Source organism: Salmo salar, chromosome ssa03 (genome assembly GCF_905237065.1).
Source record: "Salmo salar chromosome ssa03, Ssal_v3.1, whole genome shotgun sequence".
Taxonomy (NCBI): Eukaryota; Metazoa; Chordata; class Actinopteri; order Salmoniformes; family Salmonidae; genus Salmo; species Salmo salar.
The window spans coordinates 103,550,874-103,562,642 of NC_059444.1; the positions used below are offsets into that span (position 1 = coordinate 103,550,874).

General features: G+C 41.1%; 1 protein-coding gene across 1 annotated transcript; it reads left to right on the forward strand.

Annotated features, from left to right (window-relative positions):
• Nucleotides 1-1,276: 1,276 nt before the first annotated feature.
• Nucleotides 1,277-7,538, forward strand: LOC123741873 (zinc finger protein 135-like; the record flags this gene model as incomplete). The annotated part of the gene is made up of 2 exons (XM_045716105.1): nucleotides 1,277-1,282; nucleotides 6,210-7,538. Coding segments are annotated over exons 1-2 (1,335 nt in total), but the record flags the coding sequence as incomplete, so codon positions are not given.
• Between the last annotated feature and the right edge of the window lie 4,231 nt (nucleotides 7,539-11,769).

Below are 11,769 nucleotides of genomic sequence, written 5' to 3' on the forward strand. Positions count from 1 at the left end.
CAGCAAGTTTAGCACTCACCAAACTCAGATTTACTATAAGAAAAATGTTATTACCTTTGCTGTTCTTCGTCAGAATGCACTCCCAGGACTTCTACTTCAATAACAAATGTTGGTTTGGTCCCAAATAATCCATAGTTATATCCAAATAGCGGCGTTTTGTTCGTGCGTTCAAGACACTATCTGAAAGGGTAAATAAGGGTTACGCGCCCGACGCGTTTTGTGACAAAAAAATTCTAAATATTCCATTACCGTACTTCGAAGCATGTCAACCGCTGTTTAAAATCAATTTTTATGCAATTTTTCTCGTAAAAAAGCGATAATATTCCGACAGGGAAAGCGTGTTTACGTTCAAAGAGAGAGAAAGTAAAAGCATGGGATCCCCTCGTGCACGAGCCTCAGTCTGATGGCCCTCTGATCGACTTCCATCCAAACGCGCTAAAGTTTTTCAGCCAGCGGCTGGAATTACATCATTCAGCTTTTTCCCGGGTTCTGAGAGCCTATGGGAGCCGTAGGAAGTGTCACGTTACAGCAAATATCCTAAATTTTCTTTAAACAGAGCCAAGAAGCCCAAGGAATGGTCAGAGAGGGTACTTCCTGTTTGGAATCTTCTCAGGTTTTTGCCTGCCATATGAGTTCTGTTATACTCACAGACACCATTCAAACAGTTTTAGAAACTGTAGGGTGTTTTCTATCCAAAGCCAATAATTATATGCATATTCTAGTTTCTGGGCAGTAGTAATAACCAGATTAAATCGGGTACGTTTTTTATCCGGCCGTGTAAATACTGCCCCCTAGCCCTAACAGGTTAACACAGTGTCCAAAGAGGGGCCAGAAGTATACAGAATGGTGTCATCTGCGTAGAGGTGGATCAGAGACTCACCAGCAGCAAGAGCGACATCATTGATGTATACAGAGAAGAGAGTCGGCCTGAGAATTGAACCCTGTGGCACCCCCATAGACTGCCAGAGGCCCGGACAACAGGCCCTCCGATTTGACACACTGAACTCTATCAGAGAAGTAGTAGGTAAACCAGGCGAGGCAATCATTTGAGAAACCAAGGCTGTCGAGTTTGCCAATAAGAATGTGGTGATTGACAGAGTCGAAAGCCTTGGCCAGGTCGATGAATACGGCTGCACAGTAATGTCTCTTATCGATGGCGGTTATGATGTCGTTGATGTAGTTAGTATGCCAAAAGTTCCCGGATGTCGTACTAAATTCGCCAAAATATGACGTATACACGCAGTACTTTAGGGCCCATAATGCAATTCTTCAGGAAATGGACGTAGCTTCACATCATTTTCAGATTTGAAGAAAATGGCGGAAAATATGCAGCCGAAGTCCAACGAGAGCCGATACAAATTCATTGCTTTAACTAATTATGACAAATGTTAAGAACATGTTAAGCAATGTAATAAAGACATTTCTTTTCAAGTAAGTTACCTTACACGATATTTTGGCTGACAATTTGCTTGCATGTTATTACAGCAGTATGTACCGGCATGTTAAAACCTCTCTGGGGTAGGTGGGACGCTACCGTCACACCTCGCCAACAGCCATTGAAATAGCAGGGCGCCAAATTCAAAACAACAAAAATCTCATAATTCAAATTTCTCACACATACAAGTATTATACACCATTGTAAAGGTACACTTCTCATTAATCCAACCACAGTGTCCGATTTCAAAAACACTTTACGGCGAAAGATTATGTTAGGACACCACCTAGACAAGAAAAACCACACAGCCATTTTCCAAGCAAGGAGAGGCGTCACAAAAACCAGAAATATAGCTAAAATGAATCACTAACCTTTGATGATCTTCATCAGATGGCACTCATAGGACTTCATGTTACACAATATATGTATGTTTTGCTCGATAAAGTTCATATTTATATCCAAAAACCCCATTTTACATTGGTATGTAATGTTCAGAAATGTTTTGCCTCCAAAACCCCCGATGAATGAGCACATCAATTTACAGAAATACTCATCATAAACGTTGATAAAATATACAACTGTTATGCATAGAATTAAAGATATACTTCTCCTTAATGCAACCGCTGTGTCAGATTTCAAAAAGCTTTACGGCGAAAGCACACTTTGCAATAATCTGAGTACAGCGCTCAGACACCAAAACAAGCCATACAGATACCCGCCATGTTGTGGAGTCAACAGAAGTCAGAAATACCATTATAAATATTCACTTACCTTTGATGATTTTCATCGGAATGCACTCCCAGGAATCCCAGTTCCACAATACATGTACGTTTTGTTCGATAAAGTTCATGTTTATGTCCAAATACCTCCATTTTGTTCGCGCGTTAGGTTCACTATTCCAAATGCAGAAGCGCGCGCACTAAAGTCCAGACGAAAAGTCAAAAAAGTTATATTACAGTTTGTAGAAACACGTCAAACGATGTGTAGAATCAATCTTTAGGATGTTTTTATCACAAATCTTCAAAAATATTCCAACCGGATAATTCCTTTGTCTTCATAAAGGAAAGAGAACTGAGCTTGTGCTCATGGCTGCGTGCGTAACTAAAATAATGGCTGACGGCCAGACACCTGACTCAATCAGCTCTTATTCTCTCCCCATTCACAGTAGAAGCCTGAAACAACATTCTAAAGACTGTTGACATCTAGTGGAAGCCTTAGGAAGTGCAATATGACCCCATAGACACTGTATATTGGATGTATATTGTGTGTTAGATAGGCAATCACTTGAAAAACTACAAACCTCAGATTTCCACACTTCCTGGTTGGATTTTTCTAAGGTTTTGCCTGACATATGAGTTCTGTTATACTCACAGACATTATTCAAACCGTTTTAGACACTTCAGTGTTTTCTATCCAAATCTACTAATTATATGCATATTCTAGCTTTTGGGCCTGAGTAGCAGGCAGTTTACTCTGGGCATGCTTTTCATCCGGACATGAAAATACTGCCCCTACCCCGATGAAGTTAAGCATTTCCAATCCAAAATGAAATCTAGAATCAGCTTCATATTTCGCAACAAAGCCTCCTTCACTCACGCTGCCAAACATACCCTCGTTAAACTGACTTTCTTGCCGATCCTTGACTTCGGCGATGTCATTTTCAAAATAGCCTCCAACACTCTACTCAGCAAACTGGATGCAGTCTATCACAGTGCCATCCGTTTTGTCACCAAATCCCCATATACCACCCACCACTGCGACCTGTATGCTCTCGTTGGCTGGCCTTCTCTACATATTCGTCGCCAAACCCACTGGCTCCAGGTCATCTATAGGTCTTTGCTAGGCCACCTTCACTCAGCTCACAGGTCACCATAGCAACACCCACCCATAGCACGCACTCAAAGAGGTATATCTCACTGGTCATCACCAAAGCCAACACCTACTTTGGACACATTTCTTTCCAGTTCTCTGCTGCCAATCACTTGAACGAATTGCAAAAATCGCTGAAGTTGGAGACATATATCTTCCTCACTAACTTTAAGCATCAGCTATCTGAGCAGCTTACCGATCGCTGCAGCTGTACACAGTCCATCTGTAAATAGTCCATCCAACTGCCTACCTCATCCCCATGTTTTTATTTACTTTTTTGCTCTTTTGCACACCAGTATTTCTACTTGCACATCATCATCTGCACATCTATCACTCCAGTGTTCATTTGTTAACCTCTTGGGGCTAGGTGGGACGCTAGCGTGCCACCTGTGGTGCACTCCATCAACAGCAGGTGCATTTCAAGAGCGGCAAATTTGAATCCAAATAAATGTCAAAATTCAAATTTTTCAAAAATACAACTATGTTACACCATTTGAAAGATAAACATCTCCTTAATCTAACCACGTTTTACGATTTCAAAAAGGTTTTACGGCGAAAGCATAAATTTAGAGTATGTTAGGACAGTACATTTACAAGAGTTGTGTGTAATGTTTTGTCAAGTCAAAGACAGGGTCACCAAAACCATAAAACCAGCTAAAATGATACACTAACCTTTTACAATCTCCATCAGATGACACTCCTAGGACATTATGTTAGACAATGCATGCATTTTTAGTTCTATCAAGTTCATATTTATATACAAAAACAGCGTTTTACTATGGCATTGATGTTGAGGAAATCGTTTCCTCCAATAACCGGCAGTCAAGTCAGCGTCAGAAATTAAATAATTAAAATTAGAAAACATTGGTAAAATATTATATTGTCATTTAAAGAATTATAGATTTACATCTTTTGAACGCAATCAACTTGCCAGATTTAAAAATAACCTTACTGGGAAATCACACTTTGCAATAATCTGAGCACTGTGCCCAGAAAAATACGCGTTGCGATACAGACTAGACGTCATGTTGGGGAGATCTAAAATCGAAAATACTATGTAAATAATCCATTACCTTTGATTCTCTTCATCAGATGTCACTTCCAGGTATCACAGGTCCATAACGAATGTAGTTTTGTTCAAAAAAGCTCATCATTTATGTCCAAAAATCTCCGTCTCGTTAGCACATGATGTAAGCCAGCCGGACTTCTCGTCATGAACGAGGGGAAAAAATATATTTCCGTTCGTTCAAACATGTCAAACGTTGTATAGCATAAATCATTAGGGCCTTTTTAACCAGAACATGAATAATATTCAAGGTGGACGAATGCATAGCCTTTTATAACGTATTGGAACGAGGGTACCCAACATGAAGTAGCGCGCCAGGTGTCTAATGGGACATCACCGTTCCATGGCTCTTGTTCGGTCAGATCTCCCTCCAGAAGACTCAAAACACTTTGTAAAGGCTGGTGACATCTAGTGGAAGCAATAGGAAGTGCCAAAATATTCCTAAACCCCTGTGTTTTTCAATGGGAGAGGTTTAAAGTCAATACAACACATCAGGTATCCACTTCCTGTCAGAAAATGTCTCAGGGTTTTGCCTGCCAAATGAGTTCTGTTATACTCACAGACACCATTCAAACAGTTTTGGAAACTTTAGAGTGTTTTCTATCCATATATAATAAGTATATGCATATTCTAGTTACTGGGTAGGATTAGTAACCAGATTAAATCGGGTACATTTTTTTTATCCAGACGTGCAAATGCTGCCCCCTAGACCCAACAGGTTAAATTGTAATTACTTCGCTACTATGGCCTATTTATTGCCTTACCTCCGTACTCCATTTGCACACACTGTATATAGATATTTGCACACACTGTATATAGATTTTTCTATTGTGTTATTGACTGTACGTTTGTTTATTCCATGTGTAACTCTGTATTGTTTGTGTCGCACTGCTTTGCTTTATCTTGGCCAGGTCGCAGTTGTAAATGAGAACTTGTTCTCAACTGGCCTACCTGCTTAAATAAAGGTGAAAAACAAAATGTAATTAAAAATACATTTAAAAAATCATAACTTTATTGACAACACCCAAATGGATACGGTCATTAACTCGGTTCTTAATACTGTAGCAAACATTATATTAAGCAGGACATTCAAGCGAGCTTTACAATTATAATCCAAAGTAGCGTGAAATGCACTCATAAGCAACCTGGAAATGGAAGTTACTTCCCTGAGTTTTTCCCCGTTCACATTCAGAATACATTGTGAAAAACGAAAATCTTTGCTCACCATTTTTGCTCCAGGCAGATATACTACATCCATAACTATCGGTTTCCTCATTAGCAGATATACTACATCCATAACTAGTGGTTTCCTCATTAGCAGATACACTACATCCATAACTATCGGTTTCCTCATTAGCAGGGAGGAGTTTCTACAACCAAATTGCATGTGCATCGCCCTCGTGCCGCAATTTTAGCAAACACAGAAAGGGGCCTATATTGGAGACCAAAAGTCGTCTGGCACACTGCTTAGAGTTTCAACAACATGAATAACTTATTTCTAGCCTACAATCTTAGATGTTACTACTAATGTGAAAACAAGACAAAATATGACTGTTCTTGCTCATTTTAAGACAATTGTTAAATCATTTTAACATTCATTACAGACGTCAATTGTTGTATAACATCATGGCTACGCTGTTGGCATCACCTTTTACAGTGGATTTCTGCTGTTGTGGGCCTTTAAATCATCTGTCTGACTTTGTTGTTCACACAGGAGAGATACTTCACTATCGTGGATCCTTTGGGGAGCCTCAACAACCTCGTGATGCTGACGAGGCAGAGAAGAGTCTCTCCAGATCAGAACACCTCAAGAAACACCTGCAGAGATCCACAGGGAAGAGAACTCACTGCTGCTCTGACTGTGGGAAGAGATTCACCTCATCAGGCATTAAAATTCATCAGAGAATCCACACAGGAGAGACATCTTATAGCTGTGGTCAATGTGGGAAGAGTTTTGTTCAATCTGGCCAGCTGACATTACACCAGAGAACACACACAGGAGAGAAATCTTATATCTGTGATCAATGTGGGAAGAGTTTTAGTAAGTCTGGCTCTCTGACTTTACACCAGAGAACACACACAGGAGAGAAACCATATAGCTGTGGTCAATGTGGGAAGAGTTTTGCTGCACCTAGCACTCTCACTCGACACCAGAGAACGCACACAGGAGAGAAACCTTATAGCTGTGATCAGTGTGGGAAGCGTTTTGGTCGATCTGGAGATCTGACAGTGCACCAGAGAACACACACAGGAGAGAAACCTTATAGCTGTGATCAATGTGGGAAGAGTTTTAGTAAGTCTGGCTCTCTGACTTTACACCAGAGAACCCACACAGGAGAGAAATCTTATAGCTGTGGTCAATGTGGGAAGAGGTTTACTCAGTCAACCAGCCTGATATCACACCAGAGAACACACACAGGAGAGAAACCTTATAGCTGTGATCAATGTGGGAAGGGTTTTAGTATGTCTGGCTCTCTGACTTTACACCAGAGAACACACACAGGAGAGAAACCTTATAGCTGTGGTCAATGTGGGAAGAGTTTTGCTGCATCTAGCACGCTGACTCTACACCAGAGAATACACACAGGAGAGAAACCTTATAGCTGTGATCAGTGTGGGAAGAGTTATGGTCGATCTGGAGAGCTGACAGTGCACCAGAGAATACACACAGGAGAGAAACCTTATAGCTGTGATCAATGTGGGAAGAGTTTTAGTAAGTCTGGCTCTCTGACTTTACACCAGAGAACACACACAGGAGAGAAATCTTTTAGCTGTGATCAGTGTGGGAAGAGTTATGGTCGATCTGGAGAGCTGACAGTGCACCAGAGAATACACACAGGAGAGAAACCTTATAGCTGTGATCAATGTGGGAAGAGTTTTAGTAAGTCTGGCTCTCTGACTTTACACCAGAGAACACACACAGGAGAGAAACCTTTTAGCTGTGATCAGTGTGGGAAGAGTTTTGGTCGATCTGGAGAGCTGACAGTGCACCAGAGAATACACACAGGAGAGAAACCTTATAGCTGTGATCAATGTGGGAAGAGTTTTGGTCGATCTGGAGAGCTGACAGTGCACCAGAGAATACACACAGGAGAGAAACCTTTTAGCTGTAATCATTGTGGGAAGAGTTTTGGTCGATCTGGAGAGCTGACAGTACACAAGAGAACACACACAGCCTTATAGCTGTGACCAGAGATAATCTGATAAAAGACCTCTGATCAAATATCAGAAAATACATGAAGGAGTTGTTAAATGATATCAATATATTTTAATGATGTCACAATGTAGAATGTTTTAACATTGTAGTAGGAGTATTTTAATGATGTCACAATGTAGAACCCTAAATGTTTGTCCCCTGTTCTATTGATTTCAACATGATATGGATATTAGCCTCAGGGGGAAAATCCAGGCTCTGAAATGGAAGAGTTACTATTTATGTGATTTAACAAAAAGTGACTAACAAAAAAAGAGCTGTGTTACATTTACAGCATTGGTGACCCACTTGAATCAAAATGTAGCCAGCTGTTTTCTACCAGTTGTCCTCTAACCAGGGATGTACACATTATTCCCAGATTCCGTGTGGTTTTTGAGCTGTTAGTTTTAACAGGACGTGCAACCTCATCTCCCTCCTCTCGCACAATTGATTTCAACATGATATCGATGAGTGATGACAAATAAGTGTTATGTTCCTTTGTTTAGTGACCCCTACATTTAAATGCATCACTCCAAAATGTAGCTGACTGTCTTCTGCAGGTTGTCCTCTAACCAGTGAGGTAAAATATATCTCCATTTCCATGTGTTTTGTTGTGTTAGTTTCAGGAGCAGGTTCAACCTGATTTCCCCCCAAATGGATATAAGATTTGTGTTTTGTGTTTAGGCAGTGCGTTGCCATGGATCAGAATTTATTTTGACTGCACGTTTTTCCGTATTGGAGATGAGTTTTGTTTGGGCTCGTTCCAAGGGGACGAGAGTTCTAGAAGCTAGTGGGTTTTAGGAAGATGAGAGTTCTAGAATCTAGTGAGTTTTAGGAAGAGGAGAGTTCTAGAATCTAGTGAGTTTTAGGAAGATGAGTGTTCTAGAAGCTAGTGAGTTGTAGGAAGACGAGAGTTCTAGAAGCTAGTGGGATTTAGGATTCTATAGAAAGAAAAAGGAGAAACAAATAATCCTATTGTATATTATTATTTAGAAATACGTGTTTTTTTCTTGTTTTTAATTGTTGACAGCCAGTAGACACCATGTTTATATTGGTGAAGGTGAAGCATTGTAGTTGATTATAATGTGAAATGGAAGTTGTTTTCTGTTGATGGTGAGCAAACTTGTCCAAAAGAAATGTAGGATATATTTGTTGTCTTAAGGGGGAAGGTGTTACAGGCTTTGGTTTTTACATTTATGTTTTGAGGTTGGACTTTAGCCCGTCTAGCTCGTTAGCACGTCTAGCTCGTTAGCCCGTCTAGCTCGTTAGCATGTATAGCCCGTTAGCCCGTCTAGCTCGTTAGCACGTCTAGCACGTCTAGCCCGTTAGCCCGTCTAGCTCGTTAGCACGTCTAGCACGTCTAGCTCGTTGGGCGCACTGATTGGTGTCACCTCGTTAGTCAGTATGTGTTACACCTGTGCTGGCTTGTCCATCTCGTTAGTGGGAAGGTGTTTCACCTGAGCTGGTCCAGGTTCTATTTAAGAGTGTCTGGCCCAGTGCTCCAGTTGTCTTGATACATGTGGAGAGTCAACACCTTTAGTTGCTCCACCTTTTTGGTTTGCTTCCTGTTTTTAAGTTTGGTGTGGGTTTTTATTTTGTTTTACTCTTCTTGGGCAGATTTAGTGGGTCTCATGGTGGGTGTCTTTTAGGTCCCAGTTGTTGTTACCAGTCAACTTTCAGTGGACACTGAGAGAGCAAAACTGCAACATTGTTATAATACTTTTATTGCATCAAATGGTTGTTTTATGCAACTGAATAGAGGGTTCTTAGAACTATTGTGTCTGTGTGTTCTACTGAGGATGGGCCTCTGGGAGAAAACACTGACAGGAGATTTACAATGTCTTTTGGGTGATAAAACCTAAAGAGACTGCATTCCAGAACATGAGTTAATGTTTCTGTTCTATATGGTACCAGGGAGAGATGACCTCAGGGCCAGACCCTGGTCTCTACATAAAGAGTACTGTTTTTACAGCAGATACTGTCTGCTGAGAATTATAAGTATCTTTCATACAAATCTTAACCTTGTGACCCGTTCTATACATCTGTTGTTGGTCATGTAGGTTGAAAGGGGTGTATCTTGGCTGTAAAAGACCTTTGTACTTTTGTATCGTGGCTCTCAACGAATCATCTGGGGGTGATTCATCTCTCAACGAATCATCTGGGGGTGATTCATCTCTCAACGAATCATCTGGGGTGATTCATCTCTCAACGAATCATCTGGGGGTGATTTGTCGACCAGCCATCATTTTCGTAGAACACTCAATTGATTCACTTTATATGTGTGTTGTATTGACCTGCTCCCGTATTAATAAGTGAATAAAGATTTAGTTTTAGAATAACGCTGACTTGTGTGATAAGTTTGTTTCCTCAATTGATATTAAAGAAATTAACCTCCACATTTGGCGATGGGGATGTGAATCTTGACCTGACTCCTGACGACCTGGGTCAATGACCTGACTCCTGACGACCTGGGTAAATGACCTGGCTCCTGATGACCTGGGTAAATGACCTGATGACCTGGGTAAATGACCTGGCTCCTGATGACCTGGGTAAATGACCTGGCTCCTGATGACCTGGGTAAATGACCTGACTCCTGACGACCTGGGTAAATGACCTGACTCCTGACGACCTGGGTAAATGACCTGGCTCCTGATGACCTGGGTAAATGACCTGACTCCTGATGACCTGGGTAAATGACCTGACTCCTGACGACCTGGGTAAATGACCTGACTCCTGATGACCTGGGTAAATGACCTGACTCCTGATGACCTGGGTAAATGACCTGACTCCTGATGACCTGGGTAAATGACCTGACTCCTGACGACCTGGGTAAATGACCTGTCTCCTGATGACCTGGGTAAATGACCTGGCTCCTGATGACCTGGGTAAATGACCTGACTCCTGACGACCTGGGTAAATGACCTGACTCCTGATGACCTGGGTAAATGACCTGTCTCCTGACGACCTGGGTAAATGACCTGACTCCTGATGACCTGGGTAAATGACCTGACTCCTGATGACCTGGGTAAATGACCTGGCTCCTGACGACCTGGGTAAATGACCTGGCTCCTGACGACCTGGATAAATTACCTGACTCCTGACGACCTGGGTAAATGGTGCACGAGGGATCCCTCTAACTTGGGATCTCAGGGAGACTTCGGGAACGGAGCAGATGAACCCACCTTTGATCTGAGTGGATACCACAACTCAAACCTAATTTTTAAAAAAGAATGAGGTGAGCGAAACACGCAAAGTGGAGATTTTAGAAAATCCTCGTAGGCTCTGTGTGTATTCCTGTGTGGAGGTGTGAACTGGATGAAAACTAGAATCTGTGTTTACTAGTTAAGACCATTTGTGATATAGTATAAGATGGTACGGTGCACCTGTAATTGTTTTAAACCTGGACCCCATTTTAGAAGTATTGAGAGATGTAAATGTATGACTTACATTATCCTAGGAACTAACCATGAGATAGAAATGTGAAAATATTCCTGCAGGTTAAAATATTGTTGAAAAACAACTAATTGATTAGGTATGTTTGGGAATAGCATTGTGTGACTGTGATATGAGAGTTGTGTGACTGTGATAGAGTTGTGTGACTGGTATGAGAGTTGTGTGACTGTGATATGAGAGTTGTGACTGTGATATGAGAGTTGTGTGACTGTGATATGAGAGTTGTGTGACTGTGATATGAGAGTTGTGTGACTGTGATATGGGAGTTGTGTGACTGTGATATGAGTCTTAATCTGACGTTTGGATAGTAACATAGAAATATGCTGAATCAGATGATTGAAATGTGGATAATAAGCGGGATGATATTTTAGAAAGCAGCGGAAGGTCTATAGTTCCTGGGAGGCTTGATTTTGCCGTGGTCTCTGGGAGGTTAGAGAACCGTTGAGGATCCCATGGTCATTGTTCGGGAAACAAAAGTTAATTTTTTGTTCTGCTGGGAGTATGTTTGGAGAGTCCTTGAAAAAGCAAATGGAATGGTTGTCGTGACTACCTGAGAATTTCTTACGTTTTATATGGATTCTGTGAATATATGAATATATGATGAATTGTATGTGTGTATAATCGATTACTAGAGATTTGATGAAGTAATACTGGGAATATAATTAGGTACAATTTAAACAACCCATATGTAGACGAACGTAGGTTTTGAGTTGGTATCTTTAATGGATCATTTGATAAAGATGAGGGTTAAGC